Below are 25,912 nucleotides of genomic sequence, written 5' to 3' on the forward strand. Positions count from 1 at the left end.
ACACACCACACACTCACAGATACACACACACAATCTCTCACACACCACACACTCACAGATACACACACACAATCTCACACACACCACACACACCACACACACACAGATACACACACACAATCTCTCACACACCACACACTCACAGATACACACACACAATCTCACACACACACACTCACAGATACACACATACACAATCTCACACACACCACACACACCACACACTCACAGATACACACACACAATCTCACACACACACACAGATACACACACACAATCTCTCACATACCACACACTCACAGATACACACACACAATCTCACACACACACACTCACAGATACACACACACAATCTCTCACACACACACACTCACAAATACACACACACAATCTCTCACACACCACACACAGATACACACACACAATCTCACACACACACACTCACAGATACACACACACAATCTCTCACACACCACACACTCACAGATACACACACAATCTCTCACACACCACACACACTCACAGATACACACACACAATCTCTCACACACCACACACTCACAGATACACACACACAATCTCTCACACACCACACACACTCACAGATACACACACACAATCTCACACACTCACAGATACACACACACAATCTCTCACACACCACACACACTCACAGATACACACACACAATCTCACACACACCACACACACTCACAGATACACACACACAATCTCTCACACACCACACACTCACAGATACACACACACAATCTCTCACACACCACACACACTCACAGATACACACACACAATCTCACACACTCACAGATACACACACACAATCTCTCACACACCACACACACTCACAGATACACACACACAATCTCACACACACCACACACACTCACAGATACACACACACAATCTCTCACACACCACACACACTCACAGATACACACACAATCTCTCACACACCACACACACTCACAGATACACACACACAATCTCTCACACACCACACACTCACAGATAAACACACACAATCTCTCACACACCACACACACTCACAGATACACACACACAATCTCACACACTCACAGATACACACACACAATCTCTCACACACCACACACACTCACAGATACACACACACAATCTCACACACACCACACACACTCACAGATACACACACACAATCTCACACACACACACTCACAGATACACACACACAATCTCTCACACACCACACACACTCACAGATACACACACACAATCTCTCACACACCACACACTCACAGATACACACACACAATCTCTCACACACCACACACACAGATACACACACACAATCTCACACACTCACAGATACACACACACAATCTCTCACACACCACACACACTCACAGATACACACACACAATCTCACACACACCACACACTCACAGATACACACAATCTCACACACACACACTCACAGATACACACACACAATCTCACACACACCACACACTCACAGATACACACACACAATCTCACACACACATACACACACACACACACATATATGCACACATACACACACACACACACACGCAAAGACACTCACCTACACACACTCACACGCAATCTCACAGACCATCTCTTACACACACACTGGGGGGGGAGGAAATAAATACAATAACTATCACTAGAGAAAAAGTACTAGGGAAACTAATGGGGCTAAAGGCCGATAAGTCCCCTGGACCTGATGGGTTGCATCCTAAGATATTTAAGGAAATAGCTACAGAGATAATGGATGCACTGGTAGTAATCTTCCAAGAATCCTTAGATTGTGGAAAAGTCCCAGAGGATTGGAAAACTGCCAATGTAACACCCTTATTCAAAAAGGGAGGGAGACAAAAAACAGGTAACTATAGGCCAGTTAGCTTAATGTCTGTCACTGGGAAAATGTTAGAGTCTATTATAAAGGATGTAATAGCAGAGCATTTAGAAACGCATAATATAATCAAGCAGAGTCAGCATGGCTTCATGAAGGGGGAATGATGCTTAGCAAATTTATTAGATAGCTTTGAGGAGGTAACAAGCAGGATAGGTAAAGGGGAACCAGTAGATGTAATATATTTGGATTTCCAAAAGGTGTTTGATAAGGTACCGCACATAAGGCTACTTAATAAGATAAGAGCCCATGGTGTTAGGGGTAGGATATTAGCATGGATAGAGGATTGGCTAACTAATAGAAGACAGAGAGTTGGGATAAGGGGGGCATTTTTGGGATGGCAACCTGTAACTAGTGGAGTGCCACAGGGATCAGTACTGGGGCCTCAATTATTTACAATATATATTAATGACTTAGGTGAGGGAAGTGAATGTACTATGGCTAAGTTTGCGGTTGACACAAAAATAGGTGGGAAGGCAAATGGTGAAGATGACACAAAGAGCCTACAGAGGGATATAGACAGGTTAAATGAGTCGGCAAAAGCTTGGCAGATGGAATATAATGTGGGAAAATTTGAGGTTATGCACTTTGGCAGGAAGAATAGAGGAGCTGAATATTATTTAAATGGAGAAAGACTGCAGAAAGCTGCAGCACAGAGGGATTCGGGGGTCCTTGTGCATGAATCACAAAAAGCTAACATACAAATTCAACAGGTAATAGGGAAGGCAGATGGAATGTTAAATATATTTTTCAAAGGGAATGGAGTATAAAAATAGGGAAGCCTTGCTAAAACTATACAAGGCACTAGTTAGGCCACACCTAGAATATTGTGAACAGTTTTGGTCCCCTTATCTAAGAAAAGATATACTGGCATTGGAGGCAGTCCAGGGAAGGTTCACTAGGTTGATCCTGGGTATGGAGGGATTTTCTTATGAGGAGAGGTTGAGTAGGTTGGGGCTGTACTCATTGGAGTTTAGAAGAATGAGAGGCAACCTTATTGAAACATATAAGATTCTTAGGGGACTTGACAGGGTAGATACTGAGAGGTCGTTTCCCCTTGTGGGAGAGTCTAGGACCAGAGGGCATAATCTCAGAGTAAGGGGTCGCCCATTTAAAACAGAGATGAGGAGGAATTTCTTCTCTCAGAGGGTAGAAAATCTGTGGAATTCTTTACCGCAGAGGGCTGTAGAGGCTGGGTCCTTAAGTATATTCAAGACTGAGATCGACAGGTTTTTAATCAGTAAGGGAATCAAGGGTTATGGGGAAAAGGCAGGAAAGTGGAGTTGAGGATTATCAGGTCAGCCATGATCTCACTGAATAGCAGAGGAGACTCAATGGGCCAAATGGTCTACTTCTGCTCCTACTGCTTATGGTCTTATCGTCTAAGCACACAGGCGCACATATACACACACACATGCACACACACAAACACACAGACATACACACACAAACGAACATACACAAACACACACGCACAAACACAGACAGAAACACTCACACACACACACACGAAGACACACACAGAAACACACACACAGACGCACACACCTACAGACACACACACAGACATGCACACACAGACAAACACACACACACAGATGCACACACACACAGACACACACACACACACACACAGACACGCACATACACTCACACACACACAGACACACTCACACACAGACACACACTCACACACATAGACACACACACACTCACACAGACACATACACAGACACACACGCACACACTCACACAGACATACACACACACACAGACACACACACTCACACACACACACACACTCACACAGACACACACACAGACACACACAGACACACAGACACACACACACAGACACACACACACACACACACAGACACCCACACAGACACCCACACACTCACACACATACACACAGACACACACACACACTCACACAGACACACACACACAGACATACAAACACACACACAGGCACACACACACACACGGTGGAATTTTTTTGAGGCGTCAGGAGAGCCGGTAAGGGACCCGCATTGCCTCTTTTCAGGAAGGCCTCTGAACCATAAGACCATAAGACATAGGAGCAGAAATTAGGCCATTCGGCCCATCGAGTCTGCTCCGCCATTCAATCATGGCTGATAAGTTTCTCAACCCCATTCTCCCGCCTTCTCCCCGTAACCTTTGATGTCCTTACCAATCAAGAACCACAAGCCAATCAGGCCGTGGTGAGGCCACTGCCAGGGCCTTCACCTGGAATAAAGACCCTGGGGGTGGAAGACCCGTGTAGCAAGAGCTGGCAGCCAACCTGCACTGAGCAGTACCACAGAGGAGGCTGTGGCTGGCTGTGGAAGGACATCCCCGGGAGTCCCAGGATCGCAGAGCACCCAGGCTACAAGTAAGTAATAATGTGGGTGGTCATGGGTGGGAGGGGTGGTTTCGTTGGGGTGGGGTTGCAGGGGGAGGTGTAGGGAGGTCAGCAAGAGCTGGGGATGGGCCTCAGCGTCCCCACCGACCCCCTCCCGATGTTCAGTCTCTTGACCAGGTACTGAGTGTCTTTGAACGAGGGAATCCATTCCCTCCCCTGCCCCAGGTGACAAGTGGTCCACAGACACAGACTCACACAAACACATGTACACACGGATTCACACAAGAAAGCAAGGTGAGGGTTCAAGCCCCAATCTAGAGCAATGAGGCTCCAGTACAGTGTGTGGGGGGAGTCCTGAGGTGTAGGGAGAGTATTCCAGAGCCAAGGACCCAGGCAGCTAAAGGCACGGCCACTAATGGTGGAGCAAAGGAAAAATAGGGGATGGGGGGGTTGGTTAGTGGTGGTGCGGGTGGGGGGAGGGATGCACAAGGGGCGAGAATCGGAAATTTCAAAGCAAACTGAATGGAAAAGCTAAAGGTTTGTTGCATGCGCGCTTACCATGCAACCGAGCTGAGCAAAGGGACAAGGCACAGCCTGTACAGCGCTGTCAAATCACACGCGGTGCAACTTGCTACTCTTATCTCAGTATGCTACACATTTTAGGACTTGAGATTAGATTGCTTCAATAGCTTAGCGGCTAAGACCACTCATTTCACACTGAAGCAGCTGAGTGTGTGTGTCCCACTCCTGGCAGCTGCTTTAAGGAGACCGACATTTAACTAGATGAGAGCTCAGGCAGACTAGGCTGGGAAGAGCAGGGTTATTATTATTGTTATTGCAGCAGCAGTGAACTCCGCAGGGTAAAGTCACACACTTCACTGTCTTTTCAGGAATTCTTGTTTCTCTCAAGAGGGTCGTTAATCTGTGGAATTCGCGTCCCAGAGAGCAGTGGAGGCTGGTCCACTGACCTTCTTTAAGGCTGAGTTAGACAGGTTTTGGATAGACAAGGGAGCCAAGAGCTATGTGGCCAGACAGGAAGGTGGAGCTGAAACCACAATCAGATCAGCTTTGATCTTATCGAATGGTGGAACAGGCTCGAAGGGCTGAATGGCCTATTCCTGCTCCTAAATTCTACATTTCAATGTTGCTCCTGAATAGTGTTAGACTATGGAACTGGCCACAAGGAGTGGTTGAGGTGAGGAGCATACATACATTTAAGGGGAAGCTAGACAAACATATATAAACGCTCTGACTACAAGAACAAGCTAAGGGTTGGGAATTCTGTAGTAATGGAACTCACCACTTGATTCCCCAAACCCTGCCCACTATCTAAAGTGTGATGGAATACTTTCCACTTGCCTGGATGAGTGCAGCTCCAACAACACTCATGAGACTTGACACCATCCAGGACAAAGCAGCCCACTTGAACTGCACCCCATCCACTAGTTTTAACATTAAGTCCCTCCACCACTGATGCACAGTAGCAGCAGTGTGTACCACCTACAAGATACACTGCAGCAACTCGCCAAGGCTCCTTCAGCAGTACCTTCCAAACCCACGACCACTACCGTCCAGAAGGACAAGGGCTGCAGATAGATGGGAACACCACCACCTGGAAGTTCCCCTCTGAGCCACTCACCACCCTGACTTGGAAATATATTGCCGTTCCTTCACTGTTGCTGGGTCAAAATCCTGGAACTCCCTCCCTAACAGCACTGTGGGTGTACCTACACCACATGGACTGCAGCGGTTCAAGAAGGCAGCTCACCACCACCTTCTCAAGGGCAAATGGGGATGGGCAACAAATGCTGGCCTAGCCAATGGCGCTACCATCCCATGAATGAACAAAAAAAGTTAGATGAAAGGGTAGGAGTTGGTTCATGTGCAGGGTAAACATTGGCATAGACCTGTTGTGCTGAAGGACCTGTTTCTGTGGTGGAAATACTATGCAATGCTATGTAAGCAACTTTCTTCTCTCCTGTCCGAAGGTGCTAATTTGAAGTGGGTGGGGTTGGGGGGGGGTAGGTTTGTGGAAAGAGCACAACTTTTAGTTGTCCGTTGCTAAAGACCATCCCAGTTCTCGCTTCCCTGTTCTCCGAGAGCAAGGAAGAGGCTAAATGGAAAAGTTGCCAACACTTGAATGAGTTGAATGTGTACGAGATTCATTCATGCGGAATATGAAACTCTCAGACGCACAATCTCTTCAGTTCAAAGGGTTTAAATGCTTCAAATCTCAAGAGTACCAAGCAGCTGCTCAGAGTAGATGGCCATTCCAACTCATGAGCTAGCTCTTGGATATTATTACTATTATGAATCTCAACATCACATATAAATGTACACAGTGACCCAAACACCCACCAATCGCCAATACATTTAGAGAGATACACCTCTACACACATACATACCAATGTACATATCCACATACCCAGGTGTATGTGCATATCAATAAAATCACACATTAACACACAAATAAATACCCACACAAATACTGATGTATTGATACACATAAATGCAACCCAACATACAGATATATACACCGTTTGTACCCACACGTACACAATGCACCCCTCCACATGCACACAAAGACACACGAACACTCATGCACTGGAACACGCACACATGCACAAGCAAACAGACAAGCACACACACACACATGCTCAAACACAAGCACACAAACACATGCATACACAGACAACACACACAAACATATGCATACACGGACACATGCACAAACAGATAATCACACACAGAGACACAGACACGTACAGACATAGAAATGCACACAGGCACATACAAACACATGCAATGCACTCGCACACACAGACACACACACACACACACACATAAAATGCATCACACAATTTACACACAGAGTCACAGAATTTATATTCTGGAAATTCCTTAAGGGTTCAACTTAATGTAAAACATGTTCTTCTCCCTACCAGGTTCCCCACATAGAGCATATTATCGAATTCCTTGGACATTGGCCGGTGCTCCAGTGCCATAAAGAGGGTGTTCAGTACGATACAGATGGTGATTGCTAGGTCCAGGAAGGGATCCATCACAATATATTTCAATATCTTCTTCACTCTGATCCACAACGGGCAGCAGGTCCAGATAAGAAACGTTTGGGAAAAGTAGTACCAGCAGCGGGGATATTTCAAGTGAGATTCTTCAAGTTCTAGGAGTGAGACCAGACAGGAGGGTTGGTGTTATACAGTTAAATGAAAGCGTAATCGTTGAACTCTCACTATGGCTACCGTAGCTAAAAGGCACAGTGGTGTCCTGAGGCTGTGAAAGGCGCTACAGAAATGCAAATTCTTGTCTTCAGGGCTTGTAGCTCAAAGTGTGATATTCTGCACAGCGTTAAAGCCAATACTCACCGATTTCCATTCCATGGAATGTCTAATGGCAGACTCTACCTGAACCCAAAATGGCAACTCTTTCCTCAGCTAAAAGAAAGACTTGCGTTTATATCGCGCTTTTCACAACCACCGGGAGTCTCAAAGTGCTTTCTAGCTAATCAAATACTTTTGAAATGTAGCCACGGTTATAATGTAGGAAACGCAGCAGCTGACTTGCATATAGCCCGCTCCCAATAACAGCAATGTGACAATGACCAGATAATCTGTGTTTTTGTACAAGATAACTGGATAAACACTTGAAGAGGCAGAAAGTTGCAGGGATATGGAGAAAGGGCAGGGAAGTGGGACTAATTGGACTGTGTTACAAAGGAGCCAGTGCAGGCTCTATGTCCTCCTCTGTGCGGTACCTTCCAGGATTCTATGTTTCCCGGCATTTCAACAACAGCTGTTTGGTGGTGTTAAAGCTGAGGCCTCCCTACTTTCCCTGGTACAGTTTCACAACAGGCAGTGAATACCCTTACCAGCAGGTATTGGGAACGCCAACATTGGCTCTACATTCCTAATTTAATAGAGCTATTCATCTGGGAAATTTTCTAGGAGCTGATTTATACTTAGTCAGCGTTATTTTTTCCTTGGGCCACTAGCATGCCATCCTACTCCTCGATTGTGAAGAAAATCATTGTTCCTTCTCCTGAAAACACAGCTTCTGTAATCCTGGGAGAGATAGAGAGAGATATAGAGACAGACAGAGGGAGAGAGAGAGAGGGATAGAGAGAGAAAGAGGGAGAGATAGAGAGAGAGAAAAGGAGAGAGGGAGTGAAAGAAAGGGGGGAGAAAGGGAGAGAGAGAGGGAGAATTTTGAGATGGAGGGAGACAAAGGGAGAGAGAAAGGGAGTGAAAGAGAGGGGGAGAAAGGAAGAGAGAGTGAGAGAAAGAGGGGGGAAGAAAGGGAGAGAGAAAGAGCGAGAGAAAGAAAGGGGGGCAGAAAGGGTGAGAGAGAGAGCCTTGATTTCTTTTGAAAAGAAGATTTCCACAGCTAGTGGTTCAAAAGCTTCCAATTCTCCCACAAACAAGTTGTCTAAAGGTGGCTACCAGCTATTACTTAAACCTCCATATTTCACGGAAGTTACAGCACAGCAACATGGCTATTCAGTCTAACTGGTCAATGCCAGTGTTGCTCCACACAAGCCTCCTCACCTTATTCCATCTAACCCTATCGCCATAACTGATTCCTTTCTCTCTCCTGTCATTTTTAAACTCCTCCTTAAACATATAAGTGCTAATCACCTTAACCACTTTAAGTTGTAGCCAATTCCACATTCTAACCACTTTCAGAGTAAAGACATCGCTCCTGAATTTATTATGCAATTTGTTAGTGGCTATCTTATATTTGACACCCAAGCTTCATCCCCTCCCATTTTTTCCCTGAAAAGTGCTTACTTCAGCTCCTTGTGCATGGAAAGATCTCCACAGATCCAGGAGCCGTGGCTCAAATTCCTTCTGGAATCGCGGACTCTGTGCCCCCAGTCCTCCGCAACCCTAGCACCACCGACCCCCACCTCACCCCCAGAAAGATAGCACCAATCTCATCTAGACACTTTTCCCATCCCATAACCAAACAAATAACCCCCCTTTAAATCTGACAGCATTAACTTTACACACTTAGCCAGATGTTTAACAGGGAACATTGTGACATTACAGACAAGCATGAACGGGAACCTTCTCAGGTTTTGCCAGCCACGACTGTTTCTGTTGATTCTGCGGCTGGGGCTAGAGACTAGGCAGTCTCTAAAATGCACACCAACCGCCACTGTGCACCCTCACTGCATTGGCTCCTGAGGTGTGAGATACACATAATGTCGATGTCTTTATCTACCAATAGCTCAGCTTATAGAAGGCACTGGAGGAAACGTGAAAGCAGGGAACGATTACCGCCATGTTAGAATGACTATTGTGTTTATATATCAACACACTGCAAAACATTAGTTGGGGTTCGATTTCACTTCAGGTCACAACTGACCGTTCAGCTCCACAAGGGCAGTGCTTCACGAAACAGAAGAGTTGTGTTTGCGAATTAAACTACCAAGCTGGTTTTTGGTGACATTTGTTTAGTACTCTCTCTGTTAATTGAAATACATTGCATGTGCGGCACACAAACAGACCATTCAGCCCAACTAGTCCACGCCAGTCTATAAGCTCCACACCAGCCTCCTCCCGCTTAATTACATTGCTAGTCAAGGGCATTCAAAGATGTGAAACCAAAGCCGATGGATGGAGTTAGGATATGGATCAGTTAGCATCTCATTGAATGTTCGAACAGCCTCAAGTGCATTCCCAGTGTGTCCCGACTACAGGAACACTGCCCAATTGTTGCCATTCATTCACACAAAACACATCAATGTGTGTAGAAGCCATTGGATAATGGAAGCCATGTAATATTTTCATTTCTTCCGAGTAGTGTTCATTTTTTAAAGAATTGTGAGCCATCAAACCATTAAAGGTGACAACACACGAGGAGGGCCCATTGTACCTGTGTTTGCCCTTCACTACAGTGGCCCAGAATAAATCCCATTGCCCTGCTCTCTCCACATCGCCCCTTAGCCCTTGGAACACGGAAGCAAACAATTGGAAAAGAGTAGGAGAGGAGATGAAAGAAAGTAGGAAATAGTCTTTAGAGGAGGTTGAGGTTGGGTTTTTAAAAGCCTGGTAGTCGGAAGAGGGAGGGGAAAGAAGAGATTGAGTGAGGTAAGGAGTTCCACAGCATTGAGGTCTTGGATGGGTTAGAGGGGGAGACAATGTGACGAGCAGTGATTTCTACACAAGGGAGGATTCAGGGAGGAGTGTGTGCAGCATGTCCATCATTACAGGACAGCAGGACTCACAGAACACAGTTCCGATAATGACCACGGAATCTGGTTTTTGTGATGTTGATTGAGGATTATTGGTCAGGACACAGGAGAGAACTCCCCTACTCTTCTTAAAGTAGTGCCATGCGTTCTTTTACATTTAACCAAGTAGGCAGATGCGGCCCTCAGTTTAACATCTCATACAAAAGGCAGCACCTCCAATAGTGCTGCACTCCCTCAGTAATACAGCACCTCTGATAGTGCTGTACTCCCTCAGTACGACAGTACCTCTGATAGTGCTGCACTCCCTCAGTAATACAGCACCTCTGATAGTGCTGCACTCCCTCAGTAATACAGCACCTATGATAGTGCTGCACTCCCTCAGTAATACAGCACCTCTGATAGTGCTGTACTCCCTCAGTAATACAGCACCTCTGATAGTGCTGTACTCCCTCAGTAATACAGCACCTCCAATAGTGCTGCACTCCCTCAGTACTACAGCACCTCTGATAGTGCTGCACTCCCTCAGTACTACAGAACCTCTGATAGTGCTGCACTCCCTCAGTACTACAGCACCTCTGATAGTGCTTCACTCCCTCAGTAATACAGCACCTCTGATAGTGCTGCACTCCCTCAGTAATACAGCACCTCCAATAGTGCTGCACTCCCTCAGTACTACACCAGGGTGTTGGTTTGATGTTTGTGCTCAAGCACTAGACTGGTCCTTTAACCTGGAACTCTGTAAGGCAGCGGCCAGCCTGCTCCCAGTGAAGCTACAGCCCACACTTCTTACATTTCGAGTAATTTCCGCTTAAGCCAAAAATTCTGGTCCATCCTTAAGCCCTCTGGGTCAAAAATACGATAAAATAATGGTACGTGATTCTCCCTAACCCGGCATTTCTGTGCTGTAGCTGGTTTGTCACTCTGTTTGCACAATATTCCCAGTCCCGGGGCAGTGGACTTGGAGGTGGGGTGTCCGGGAGGGGCAGGGGGTGTGGAGCGCAGAGTGTAGCAGGAAAATAGTGGGGAGTTGCATCCGGATGGCTTCCCAATGCATTCCCACTGCCGGGGGCGTTTCCCAGCGGTGAGCAGGGAATACAGACCCTGCGGCTTGCTGAAGCAGAGTGATAGCTAAGTGCCATATTTAAGGTCACTGCTCTGGGCGATCTAGATGGCCCATTATTGTTGTTCCTGTGATGCAGTGGCCCCGTGCGGCATGTGGAGGCTGCTAACACCATGCAGGCGGCCTCACTGCATCAGTCTGGGGTATCATCAGGGTTGGAGGCCCCGATCCCGAAAAGATGGGTCCGGGGGCAGGGATGGCAGCCCCCATGGCCCCAGCAAGGTGTCTGGAGGGGTTTCCCTTCTCACCGGTGGGGCCTGCCTGCTTGATCCCTCTGAGCTTTTGTTTTAAACCTACCTCTCAGGCACCCCCTCGGTCGCCAACCTGCCTCAGCGGCGTCAACCTTTCCGGTTGAGACTGCCGAAGCCTCAGATCGAGCTGCCAGCCATCTGATTGGGCCGGCAGCATCGGAAGCCCGCCCACCTGCCATCCACGGGAGGTCACAAGAGATTGGAGCAGGAGTAGCCCATACGGTCTGTGGAACCTGGTCCTTAAATGGACAGGGAGTTTGGGAGTGGTCAGTTAGGATACTGGCTCCGGGAATATCCCTGTGCTGGTTCCACTGTTGGCAAGTGGGGACTCAGGACCCCCATTTAGTCACAGGTTGGGAGCCTGAAGCCCATGTGAAAATGTCCCCCTGCAGGTTTGGGGTGAGCTCCTGAGCTTTGAAATTGCAGTGACAAGGTTCCCAGCGCTGACCCCTGGATCACTTCTCCCACTTGGAGATTATTTCCCGAACATGTAGCACTTTCCAACACCTACATCAACATTGTGGACAGAGCACTCCCATTAGCAGTAAAACACAGGCCAAAGGAGGCATTCAAATCTTCACCTTCAAACAAAGCGTGATGATATTTGAACTTCTTTCTCTGTTACTGCCTCTCCTGTCTCACGATTTAATTAAGATTTGCTCCCTTGTGCATTGCCTCTCTCTTGTTCACTGTAAGCTGAGTAGTCTCTCCCTCGCATTCTTCCTCCTCCTTGCATCATTGTGTCGGTATAACATCATCTCTTACCCTTAATTCATTCTCTCGTTGGAAATCTAAACCGTGGAATGCCCTACTTTCGAAGGACGGTAGAAGTTTCGAACTCTCTTCTGCAAAGGGTAATTGGTGCTGGATCAAATGTAAAGTTTGAAGCTGAGATTGACAGCTTCTTGTTATCCAAGTGTTAAGGGTTATAGTGCAAAGGCAGGTTAGGTTGGAGTTAGCCTGCAGATCAGCCAAGGTCTCACCAAATGGCAATGGACCAGGCTCGAGGGGTTAAAAGGCCCACTCCTCAATTCTTACTTTCAATGCTGCTACTCCCCAACCTCACCCCCCCTCGGCTTTCCATCTCCTGCAGTCCAGAGATTTTTAAAAAAGCAAAGGAGTCATGTTCTTGCCGACCCTTTTCAATATGGGTGGTGGCTTGGGCTATGAGCCTTGGACCCACCCGCTGTTCATTCGCTGAGGATAAGGGCGTTTGGTCCGCCTCAGCTTAAGAGAGAGAAAGGCTACACTCGCAGCAGCCGAGTGACTCCCGCGTGGCCCCAAGGTGGTGAACTTCCCTTGGAATTTCTGCTGGAACTCCGGCATAAACCCGGGGAGCCCTGAGGAATTCTCCGGCACCGGGCCCCCTTTCCACTGCTTCCCAATGGGGAAAAAAACCCGGTTAAAAACTGGGACATGAGAGCGCTGGTCCGAACTGGTCTTGTGACCCTAAAAATGAAACACAAGACCAGTTCGGGCCAGTACTCTCAGTCCCCAGTTTTTACTGTTTCTCCCAGTGGGTTAGAAGTTAATTCCAGCCCTTTTGTATGAAGGGCTCCCTGGCGACAACCTTCATTTCCCTGTTCACCAGTTTGCATTTCTGCTTTCTGGATCTGGTGATCCAGATTTAATTTTTCAGGATAGAAAAAGGCCAAGATAGGAGATAAAGACCAACACGCCGTTAGCCCCATGATTGCCTTTTGATATATGAAGTGTCAAGTAATGATATCCTGACATCTTTTCCAGTCGCACCTTTCAGTGTTACTGCACCACGCACACACTCTCTGAAAGTCGCCTATCTTTCATTCTACGGCCACACTTGAGGCATATGGAGCAGGCTCTGTCAGTAGCTCCCAATATAGCTGCACTCTGTTATCTCCCAACCTTCATGCAAATCCTTTAGGAGCTGCTAACTCCTGGAGGTGTTGGCGTGACACCCAGGCCCCTAAGTGACGGTTGAACCGTTCAGGAATGATACAGAGGCCAGGATAAGTCTGAGCGAGCGTAAGTGGCTGCTCACTGTATCTTTAAAGGCTGGGCAAATACTTTCAGGCCATTAACTCCATTGACCTGAAAATTAACCAAATCTATCGGAGCAGCAGCAATGTCGTGTGCTGCTTTTGCGTGCAAGGCTTTGCCAATTTTATAAATGCTGTCGTGCATCAGCATTATGAGATCAGCACATCCCCAATTAATCCCACCCGAGCAAATCTGCTCTATACTCTATTGACGTGACAACATAGTCCAGCTGTTTGCTTTGCTGATTGCTGCTCCTTACTGACTTATCATCTGAAGTGTTAGGCTACAACACCCTGAGCTCTTGTCCTCTTCCCACACCATTCAAGATCACGTAAGGCACCCAGCTTCTCTTCAATCAGGTCTGCATCAGTGCAGAGCTGTAGCTAGATGGCTGCAGAGCTCAAAGAGAGAAGTTCACCAACACTTTTTTTTTAATATAAAAAAACAATCGCATCTAATTCGGGTGAAGTTAGGCACCGATCTAATGGATTTCTGTTTATTGTCGATCATTCATTTTTGACCATTTATGTCCATGATCATATTTCTCTGCCTTATATTTTCACGTTATATTAGTGACTCATTCTGGGTGCAGTTTGAAAGGTGACAGACATGCCCTGGTACCCAGTCACTCTCCAGTAAGGCAATCTGAGCACGTAGGGGGGTTGATTATAGTCAAGTCTAATTGCGCCCTCACCAAACAGGCATGTTCCAGCTACAGATGAGGATTAACTCAGGGCCTGGGTCATTTCACAGAATCACACAGGGCAGGAGAGGCCCTTCGGTCCATCGAGTCTGTACCAACAGATTTCAGCTGGAAGTGAAGCACTCCGACTGGAGCACAAGTAAATCTGATTCAGCTTTACCTGCCCTGTAACCGGTGCAGGAACATGACATCTTCAATAAGGTTAACTCATACAAAGAGCCACGCTAACCCGCATTCAGGCAAGTTGTACTGAGTTAATCTGCGCTGTTACCAATCTGAACCGGGTCAATCTGAATTGAGTCAATCTGAACTGAGTCAATTTGAACTGAGTCAATCTGAACTGAGTCAATCTGAATTGAGTCAGTCTGAATTTAGTCAATCTGAATTGAATCAATCTGAGTTGAGTCAATCTGATCTGAGTCAGTCTGATCTGAGTCAATCTGAACTGAATCAATCTGAACTGAGTCAATCTGAACTGAGTCAATCTGAATTGAGTCAATCTGAACTGAGTCAATCTAAATTGAGTCAATCTGAACAGTCTGAACTTAATCAATCTGAATTGAGCCAATCTGATCTGAGTCAATCTAAAATGAGTCAGTCTGAACTGAGTCAATCTGATCTGAGCCAATCTGAACTGAGTCAATCTGAACTGAGTCAATCTGAACTGAGTCAGTCTGAACTGAGTCAATCTGAACTGAGTCAATCTGATCTGAGCCAGTCTGATCTGAGTCAATCTGAACTGAGTCAATCTGATCTGAGCCAATCTGATCTGAGTCAATCTGATCTGAGTCAATCTGAACTGAGTCAATCTGAACTGAGCCAATCTGATCTGAGTCAATCTGATCTGAGTCAATCTGAACTGAGTCAATCTGATCTGAGTCAATCTGAACTGAGTCAATCTGAACTGAGCCAATCTGATCTGAGTCAATCTGAACTGAGTCAATCTGATCTGAGCCAATCTGATCTGAGTCAATCTGATCTCAGTCAATCTGAACTGAGTCAATCTGAACTGAGTCAATCTGATCTGAGTCAATCTGAACTGAGTCAATCTGATCTGAGCCAATCTGAACTGAGTCAATCTGAACTGAGCCAATCTGAACTGAGCCAATCTGATCTGAGTCAGTCTGAACTGAGTCAATCTGAACTGAATCAATCTGAACTGAGCCAATCTAAACTGAGCCAATCTGATCTGAGTCAATCTGAACTGAGTCAATCTGATTTGAGTCAATCTGAACTGAGCCAGTCTGAACTGAATCAATCTGAGTGCATGTTTCTGAGCTAAGATAGTGTTTGAAGGATTGCCAAACTGAACCAAATATTTGTGCCTCCCATCAGCCGCTTGCTCCCAGTCTGAGTTGTGTAAGAGACAGATGGAGCTGTATATTTGTGATGATGCTTTTGTAATTATCAACAAATAAACAGATTGAGTCCTTCTCCATAAGTAGCACAGACCTCCAGGGGGGTAGGAGGAGGTGCACAGGGTGTAACCAGCTTGGCCATGTTGTACAAAGTACAATGCAAACGCACCACAGAATGGGTGCTATTAATTCAACTTGGGATCGAATGCCTTCTGCAGTGGGAAATGTAGTATAAGGAAAGGGGACTTAAGTGTAACGCGCTTTGCAAAGCAGCCTTCTATTTCCCCCTGTACCTCAACCAATGCATTTGGATCTGATTCTAACCCCCACTGTGAGTCTTACCTTCCATGGTGTTGGTAAGGACACTGGCTGCACTGACTGCCCGCTCCCTTTGATGTGTCTCCTCCAGGTAACCCACGGAGGCACGATGATCTGTCAGCAAGTGTTTCTTACTCAGTTCGTTCTCCGACGTGGATGACTGCCCAGGAGAAAGAAAGAACAGTATCAAGCTTGGAGTACAGTACCACGCATCACATTCCCTGCTTAAGCCATTAGGAGAAGGATACTACACAACTGACTCCCTGGTATAACGTCTCCATCATTGATTCCATTTACCTTTCGCTCAGTCATCGATTGGGGAGAACGATTGCCTACATCGATCACTCATTTTCAACAACGTGGCGGCTTTTTAATGTTTGGGTGGTTTAAGAATGTGGCAATGACTCTCAGCATTCCGACGGGAATGTTTCCTTCGCGACATCCTGATCCACTCCTCAGTCACTCCTATCACCCCTTCTCCTTCCCATGGCAGCTCTCCATGCAAGTGCAGAATATGTAACACCTGCCCTTTTACATGTCTGAAGGCCCCAGACATTCCTTCCTGGTGAAGCAGCAATTTACGCGTATTTCTTTCAAGTTAGCCTATTGTATTTGTCGCTCACGATGTAGGACCCTCTACATTAGGGAGACTCAACACAGACTGGGTGACCGCTTTGCCGTGCACCTCCATTCAGTCCCCAAGCTTCCAATCGCCTGTCATTTTAATTCTCTGTCGTGCGCCCACTCTGACCTTTCTGTCCTTGGCCTGCTGCAGTGTTCCAGTGAAGCTGAACGCAAACCCATCTTTCAACTGGGCACTTTGCAGCCTTCTTGGGCTCAAAAGTTTTGGTTTCCCATTTTGGTTCGTATTTCTCTGCTGGTTTGGTCTTTCTCTCATTTCTGTCTTGTTTCCTCCATTTTGCATTTGGACAGTTGCTATCCAGCCATTTACACCTCCCCTGGACACACCTTTTGTCCCTTCACTTGTCCCATTACCACTCCCTTTGCACCACCAATTCTTTGATCATTTAACCTCTCCTGCCCTCCGCCCAATCACAGGCCTCCTCTTTTGTCTGCCTCCCATCTTTCACTTACTCGAAACCTATTATGCTTCTAACTTTTCCCAGTGCTAATGAAAGGTCACAGACTTGAAACCTCAATCCTGTTTCTCTCTCCTGACCTGTTGAGCATTTTCTGGTTTTATTTCAGATTTACAGCGTCCACAGTATTTTGCTTTTATATTTTATCTTTGGCTTTGCACACGAAAGCACAGAGTACAAAAGCTATACATTTCTGCTAAACAGTTATAAAAGTACTGGTTAGGTCCAAGCTGGAGTGTTGTGTACAGTTCCTGGCAGCACACTTTAAGAAAGGTGACAAGCCTTAGACAAGGCCTATTGAGGAGGTGGTGGCACAGTGGTATTGTCACTGGACTAGTATTCCAGAGACCCAAGGTAATGATCGAATCCAGCTACAGCAGATGGTGAAATTTGAATTCAATAAAAATCTAGAATTAAAAGTCTGATGGTGACAACCATGATGCCATTACCGATTGTAGCAAAAACCCATCTGGTTCCTTTAGAGAAGGAAATCTGCCGCCCTTACCTGGTCTGGCCTACATGTGACTCAAGATCCAAAGCAATGTGGTTGACTCTTAAATGGTCACTGAACGAAGGCAATTAGAGATGGGCAATAAATGCTGGCCTAGCCACGTCCCATGAACGAATATTAAAAAAAAAGAGGGGCCGAGGAGATCCATTAGAATGGTACCAGAGACTAAATTACTCAGTTATGTGGTGATATTAAAGAAGCTGGGGTTCTTCTCCTTGGAGCAGTGGTTTAATAGAGGTGCTCAAAATCATGAAGTGGTGATGAAGTAAATGGGGAAAAACTCTCCAGTGGCAGAGGGAAACCAATCAAGGGTTGATAACCAGAGGGCAGAGCTGTAAGGCAATTGGCAAAACCAACAGATATAAGGAGGAATTCTTTTCTGTAGCAAGTTGGAATGCACTGCCTGTAAGGGTGCAGACAGCAAATTCAATTACAGCTTACTAGAGCGATTTTTAAAATATTATTCATTCAAGGGATGTGGGCATCTCTGGCATTTATGTTCCATCCTTAATAGTCCTTGAGAAGGTGGTGGTGAGCTGCCTTCTTGAACCGCTGCAGTCCATGTGGTGTAGGTACACCCACAGTGCTGTTAGGGAGGGAGTTCCAGGATATTGACCCAGCGACAGAAACAGCGATATATTTCCAAGTGAGGATGGTGATGGCTCGGAGGGGAACTTGCAGGTCCTTGTCCTTGTCCTTTTAGATGGTGGTGGTCGTGGGTTTGGAAGCGCTGTCTAAGGAGCCTTGGTGAATTCCTGCAGTGCATCTTGTAGATGGCACACACTGCTACTACTGTGCGTCGGTGGTGGAGGGAGTGAATGTTTGTGGTTGTGGTGCCAATCAAGCGGCTGCTTTGTCCTGGGATGGTGTGAAGCTTCTTGAGTGTTGTGGGAGCTGCACTCATCCAGGCAAGTGGGGAGTATTCCATCACACTCCTGATTTGTGCCCTGTAGATGGTGGACAGGCTTTGGGGAGTCAGGAGGTGAGTTACTCATCGCAGGATTTCCAGCCTCTAACCTGCTGTTTTAGCCACAGTATTTATATGGCTAGTCCAGTTCAGTTTCTGGTCAATGATAACCCCCAAAGATGTTGATAGTGGGGGATTCAGTGATGGTAACGCCATTGAGCATCAAGGGGCGATGGTTGGATTCTCTCTTGTTGGAGTTGGTCATTGCCTGACACTTTGTGTGGCGCGAATGTTACTTGTCACTTGTCAGGCCAAGCCTGGAGATTGTCTACGTCTTGCTGCATTTAGACATGGACTGCTTCAGTATCTGAGAAGTCACAAATGGTGCTGAACATTGTGCACTCATCAGCGAATACCTCCACTTTTGACCTTATGATAGAGGAAAGTCCATTGATGAAGCAGCTGAAGATGGCTGGGCCGAGGACACTACCCTCCCCTCTTGGTAGTGCAGTTGTAGCTCGTGCTCGGCAGCACATCAGGTTAGCTGGCTCAGTGGGTCATGGAGTCTACTGGTTACTGTGCGTCACTCCAGGAAATGCACTTATCCGCTAAGCCCCAGCGAGCTCCAGCAGCATTTCCCCTGCTGAAATACATCACCGCACAGCGCTGCAACGTCCACCTCCCGTGAAGCAGCAAATCACGTCAAACTCAGTGAACTGCTGCCCAAATTCATCGGGCAGGGCATCAGATCAGAACCATGTCTAAATCTCCTCTTGCTCCATTAAGCGCGCCGAGCTGAAAAGAATTCATGTACGTGCTGTCTAACTGGTCAGTCCCACGGGGATGAAATGCTACTTGTATCTGGTATCACAGACATTCTTAATGAGCTATTTAAGCAATGAATCAATATCCCTTTTCACAGCCTGGAGCCAGAGAGCAAGCAATCTCACCAGTGGCTGGGCTTGTTTGTATGGATAGTTCCAGAAAAGAATAGGCCAGTGCTCGGTAACACGTACTCTATAAACCAACTAACAACTAAGGGAATAGAATTAGTCAGAGCCAAATAGACATCGGTGGCAACAATAGGCACAGCACAGGGACAGTGGGCTGAATGGCCTCCTTCTGCGCTGTTTCATTCTATGACCTCCTGAGTTGTAACCCGCAACGCAAGACGGGTTTCACCTTAACTTGAGCTATTCCCCCAACCCAAAAATAAAACTCTCTGCTTTTAAATACCGTTTTCACAAAGGACCCCCTGAAGACGATGGGAGGCATTTTTGAGTTAAGAATATGTTTTTAAATAATCGCATCTTATTGTGTTTTGTTTGCTACCTTCATCTCGCCCTCTGAAATTCTGATGTGTGCCACTTGACTGAAGACTGTCGCGACATGAAATGAATTATCCCTTGAAAAGGAGTTGGTCATTTTTGATTCTGATTAAAGAGGTAAATATAGTCAGGGAATGCTCCATAGGCTACACCAGTCCCAACGCTGCTACAGCAGGAGCTGAAATGTCTGAATGGTGAAGATATGAGAAGTGATAAATATTTTGGAGGGTTTTCTGCTCGATTACTTTCGGGTTTCGTGGAGTTCTTGCCCCAAACGCTCCATCGGAAGGTTACATTAGCAGCGGAGCAGCTGAGATTGTACTCGGCCTGTGTTCTGGCCAAGTGATTGTTTTCCTTCTTTATTCTGGGGTTTTCCACATTCTAAATAAGACCGATTACAGGTCGGATTCCCTCATTACCACAGGCCCTGCAGAGAATACAGAATGCTTCCAACACTCATGCCGCTTAATTTGTTTATGTATTATTGCTGCAATCCCTTGACACAGAGACAGGGAGGGACGGGATGCAGTTTTTTGCAGTCCTAATCCCCAGGCGGCAAGTTGCCAATCCCACCCAATGTAGAGGAATGCGGCAGCGGGATCGCTGGATGGGGTGAATCCAGTTCATGAGGTGATTTGCTTCTCGGGGAGAGTGTTTGTCTACCACAGGCAGGCAGGGTATTTCAATAAGGAATTAATTAGGATTAGAACTCCAAAGATTTGAACATTTCTGATCCATGATAATCCCAGGACATAGAATCAGAGAATCATCTAGCACAAAACAAGGCCGTTCTATCCATTATGTCACTTCCAGCTTCTGAAGGAGTATTTATCCAATTCCCTTTTGAAAGTTACTACTGAATATTCTTCCGCCACTATTTCAGGCAACGCATTCCAGAACATAATTCCTCACTGTGTAAAAAAGAATTCACGTCTCTGCACATTCTTATCTGCACCCACCACTACAACCCCAGATACACAGATGTTTAGGCAACTACCTTAAATTAGTTCATGGCGCATGTGTTTGCCATCTCTAGGCTTGTCTATTCCAACGTTCTCCCGGACTTCCTCCCATCTCGCACCCTCCGTAAACTCATAAACTCATCCAACACTATGTTGCCCCAATCCTAATTTGAGCCAAGTCCTGTGCACTCATCACCTCTTGTGCCCACTAACATACATTGGTCCCCGCAACCTCCCTCCCAGAAATGCTTTGCTTTTAAAATTCATATTCTTATTTTCAATTCCCTCCATGGCCTCGCCCCCTCCCTATCTCAGTCTCCCACCATCGCAGATCTGGAATTAAAAGTCTAATGATGACCATGCAACCATTGTCGATTGATGTAAAAACCCATCTGGTTCACCAATTCCCCTTTAGGGAAGGAAATTTGCCGTCCTTACCCGGTCTGGCCTACGTGTAACTCCAGACACCACAGCAATGCGGTTGACTCTTAAATGCCCTCCAAAATGGCCTAGCAAGCCACTTAGTTTTCAGGGGCAATTAGGGATCGGCAATAAATGATGCCCCAGCCAGCAATGCCCTCATCCCATGAATGAGTTAAAATAAAGCTCCTCCTGACCCACAGCCTTCCGTGGTATCTGCACTCTTCCGATTCGAGCTTCTTGTCCAGCCCCGATTTTAATCACTCCACCTTTGACGGGCATACCTTCAACTGCCTGGGCCCTAATCTCTGCAATTCCCTCCCCAAAATTGCCCATCTCCTCATTTCAGATGCTTCTTAAAGCCTGCCTCTTTGACCAAGCTTTTGTCCTGATATGTCCTTACCTGGCTTGGTGTCAAATTTTGCTTCATAACGCCCTGTGAAGTGCCTTGGAACATTTTACTACATTGGAGGTGCTATGGAAATGCAAGTTTTAGTCGTTGACTGAAATCGAAAGTCATGCAGGCCAAGGGTTGCAGCTGATCCTGAGGCATACACTGGTGGCGCAATGATAGAGGCTGAGAAAGCCGACGTGGAACCTTTTGTTTCTGTTGTTTCTCTTGTCTGAGGATCTGCATCAGTAACAGTCTTGTCCACGGCAATTGCTGACATGCGTTAGATTTACGAGGTCTCTCTTGCAGTGTCAGCTATGGCTCAGCGGGTAACATTATCCCCTCTGAGTCAAAAGATCATGCATTCACAGTCTCACTCCAGAGACATGAGCACAACTCAGACTCCCAGCAGGGTATGGAAGGAGTGCTGCACTGTCAAAGGTGCCATCTGTCAGATGAGATGTTAAAGTGGGGTCATTTAATTTAAACCTAACATTTTTATTAATGTAGTGCATTGCAATTAGTTTTCTAGGTCAACATGTCAAGGAACCAACTAGAGAGCAGGCTATTTTAGACCTGGTATTGTACAATGAGACTGGGTAATTAATAACCTGTTGCAAAGGAGTCACCAGGGAAGAGTGATCATAACATACTAGAACTTCATATTGAGTTTGAGAGTGATTTAGTTAAGTTTGAAACTAGGGTCTTAAATCTGAACAAACCAAACTATGAGGGGTGAGTTGAATAAGAAAAATTGAGAAACTTGATTGAAAGATAGGATGGATGACGGTTAAGCGATGGCAAATGTTTAAAGAGTTAACTAATAATTCACAATGAATATAAATTCCTTAAAGAATAAAAACCCAATGGGAAGAATGCGCCATTGTGACTAACTGGAGAATTTAAGACAGTACTAGATTAAAGGAAGAGGCTTATAATGTTGTCAGAAAGATCCTGAGGATTGGGAGGTTTTAGAATTCAGCAAAGGATGACCGAGAAATTCATGAAGAAAGAGTAAACAGATATGTGGATAAACGAGCAACAGACTTAAAAACAGATCGTAGAAGCTTATTTAGGTATGCAAAAAAGGAAGAGGTTCAATCGATTCAAACTTAGCTTGAGTTCCACACAAAAATTTGAGCTCATAATCTAGACTGTACCCCTGCACAGCTCTGAGAGAGTGATGCACTGTTGGGATTGCAACTGCTGGATTTGCTTTGAATGATCCCATGGACCAGCGGAAACATTCCCCCAATGTCCTGTCAACACTCCTCCCTTAATGAATACGACCTCAGCCAGATTAGCTTCCCATTTCTATTACTGGTAATGACTACATACACTGCTCTTCAAAAGCTAACTGTGAATCACTGTGTGTGTGTTTGTGTGTGTGTCTGTGTGTGCGTTTGTGTGTCTGTGTGTCTGTGTGTGTATCGCTTTGAGGGTCATTTGTAGCTCTTTCCTGATTTTAAAATCCAGTTTGCAAACCCTTCGCTGGCCTTGCTCCCTCCCTATCTCTATAACTTCTTCCAGCTCTACAACCCTCCACGATCTCTGTGTTCCTCCAATTCCCACCTCTTGCACATCCCCCACTTTCTTTGCCCCATCATTAGCTGCTGTGCCTTCAGCTACCTAAGCCCTAAGCTCTGGAATTCTCTCCCTAAACCCCTCCATTTTGCTCTCTCTCTCTTGTTTAAAACCCTCCTTAAAACCTACTGCTCAACTGTCCCTGCTATCTCCTTGGGCGGCACAGTGTTAGATTTTGTTGCTAACACTCCTGTGAAGCACCTTGGAACGTTTCACAAAGTTAAAGGCGTCACATAAATGCAATTTTCCTTTGTTGGCATCATTGTGCATGTTGCTATAAATTTTGTAGGAAGCTTATTGAAAAATAAACATAAAACAATACTTTGATAACTGCTATCACTGGCACCGCCCCCACCACAGCACAAACCTCCCTAGATGGCCAATAGAAGCAGAGAATACATGTTCCAAATCATTCCAAGAACCCAGTCTACCAAAAAGCAGTAACATCTAACATATATGACTATGAGCGACATGATGGATGAGGTTTTATCCCTCTTTATTGCTAATGTGCTGTCAATGACTGCTGCATCCATATAGGTGTCAGCTGTGGTTTAGTAGGTAGCTCTCTAGCCTCTGGAACACAGAAGGTTGTCCCACCCCATGAGACTTGATTGCAAAAATGTAGGCTGACACGGTGATGTTTAACCGAGGGGCTTCCATTTACCACCCCCTCCCTCACCCCCACAAAGCGGACGTGAAAGATCTTAATGACACCAGGGTTCTGTATCTACTGCTCTGGCCAAAACCATCATCACCAAAGCAAAAAGTCCAAAGTATCTGGTCACCCTCACAGAGCTGCTCTGGGAACTTGGCTATTACCTTTGTCATTGGAGGGGGTGCAGTGGAGATTTACTGGAATGATACTTGGACTTGAACGGTTAAATGACAACGAGAGATTACACAAGCTAGAATCCTATCCTGAGAATGTAGAAGGTTAAGTGGTGATTGGATTGAAGTTTTCAAGGTATTCAAAAGAATAGCTAGAGTTGATAGAACAAAGAATCCAGCGGCTGGTTGTGAGCCTAGAACTAGGGGGCGTTGTTTCAATATTCAAGCCAACCTTCAGGAGTGAAATTAGGAAACGCCTTTTAAAAATTAATTTGTGGGTTGTGGGCGTCGCTGGCCAGGGCCAGCATTTATTGTCCATCCCTAGTTGCCCTTGAGGAGGCGGTGGTGAGCTGCCTTCTTGAACCGCTGCAGTCCCTGTGGTGTAGGGACACCCATGCTCTGAATCCTCTGCTCCTGCAGGAGGCAGGAGGGCCTGAAAATTCGGTGGGTTGGCGTTGGGACCGATACCCGATGCCTTCCCACCTCCCCCGGTTGTAAGCTCTTGGGGGTGTGGGGGGTGTGGGAGGGGACGGCCCATGCTGGAGATCCTCGCCCCACCTCCACTTGAGACCCTTAAGTGGCCAATTAATAACCACTTAAGGGCCTCTTCTTGCCTCTGCTGCAGTCTCCCCAGCTCCAGACAGGCCTGCCGACATGCGGCCTGCATGATTGGTAAAACGGTGGGGGCTGCGTGTCCGCTGGAGGGGGAGGGGGGTGGTGGGGGTGGGGGGGTGGGTAAGGCCCCTCAGATCTGCACTAATCTGCGCATGACCGAGGGAATGGAGACGGGGCATGGGGGTGGCCCAAGGGGGCTAAATGGCCTAACCCTGCCCCTCGGCCCCACGTTACAACAGCGACTGCACTGAAAGAAAGCACTTTGGGGCTGCAGGGCACTTTGGGTCGCGCTTAGGTTTTAAAAGGCACTTAATAAACAAAGGCCTTTCTTTTCCATGTATCGTTATTGAAGTGGGACATAGGAGGGGTGGGGAGGGGGGGGTGGGGGGAGGCCCACGAATTCACAGCGCTGGGCTGCTTCTCACCCCGAGCGCCAGAGATCCTCCGGCCTGCCGATGTCGCCCTTGAGCTTCCCAGGATCGGCAGGGGGTTGGGGGGGTGGGGTGTGGGGGCAGGAGAAATGAGCCTTGACACCTGGGGCCACTCCAACCTTCATCGATGACTTGACTCCATTGCTTCCCCCCCGGAGCAAAGGCTTGCGGGTACTGAGCAGGTTCTTGGCACATCATCTCGGCCTGACACTGCCACTGGCTCTTTTCCTGCTCCCAATGGGCCTGACGTTCCACAGGGAATTCATCCCGATCCTGCGGTATTCGGGATGCGCCCTGGGCCGGCTTCCCGATGACCCCATTTTTAATTTCCACCCGTAATTGTTCGGTTTCCACCCGCTCTCGAGTACCGATGTACGTTGGTCTTAATCGTTGTTTAAAACTCCGTGCGGTTTCTCAGAATCTTTCTCCTCGCAGCTGACCCTGTGTTCGCTTTTCTCTTTTTAAAAAACCTTCCATTACTTAGCAACGTGTTCGCCTTTTGGACCCCCCCGGATCAGTCCAGCAAAGCTGCACGCCACCGCACCCGCC

The 25,912-nt window shown here is 46.7% G+C and overlaps 1 protein-coding gene across 1 annotated transcript in view; it reads right to left on the reverse strand.

Moving 5' to 3' along the window:
• scn5lab (sodium channel, voltage gated, type V-like, alpha b) overlaps positions 1–25,912 on the reverse strand; it is a 175,442-nt gene that overhangs the window by 125,017 nt on the left and 24,513 nt on the right. Inside the window, exons 8-9 of the mRNA XM_078534703.1 lie at positions 16,311–16,446; positions 7,246–7,484 (exon numbers count right to left, since the gene is read on the reverse strand). Of these exons, the coding sequence (XP_078390829.1) occupies positions 7,246–7,484; positions 16,311–16,446 (375 nt within the window). The remainder of the gene's footprint in view (positions 1–7,245; positions 7,485–16,310; positions 16,447–25,912) is intronic.

Source organism: Cetorhinus maximus, chromosome 3, assembly GCF_964194155.1.
Source record: "Cetorhinus maximus chromosome 3, sCetMax3.hap1.1, whole genome shotgun sequence".
NCBI classification, from domain to species: domain Eukaryota; kingdom Metazoa; phylum Chordata; class Chondrichthyes; order Lamniformes; family Cetorhinidae; genus Cetorhinus; species Cetorhinus maximus.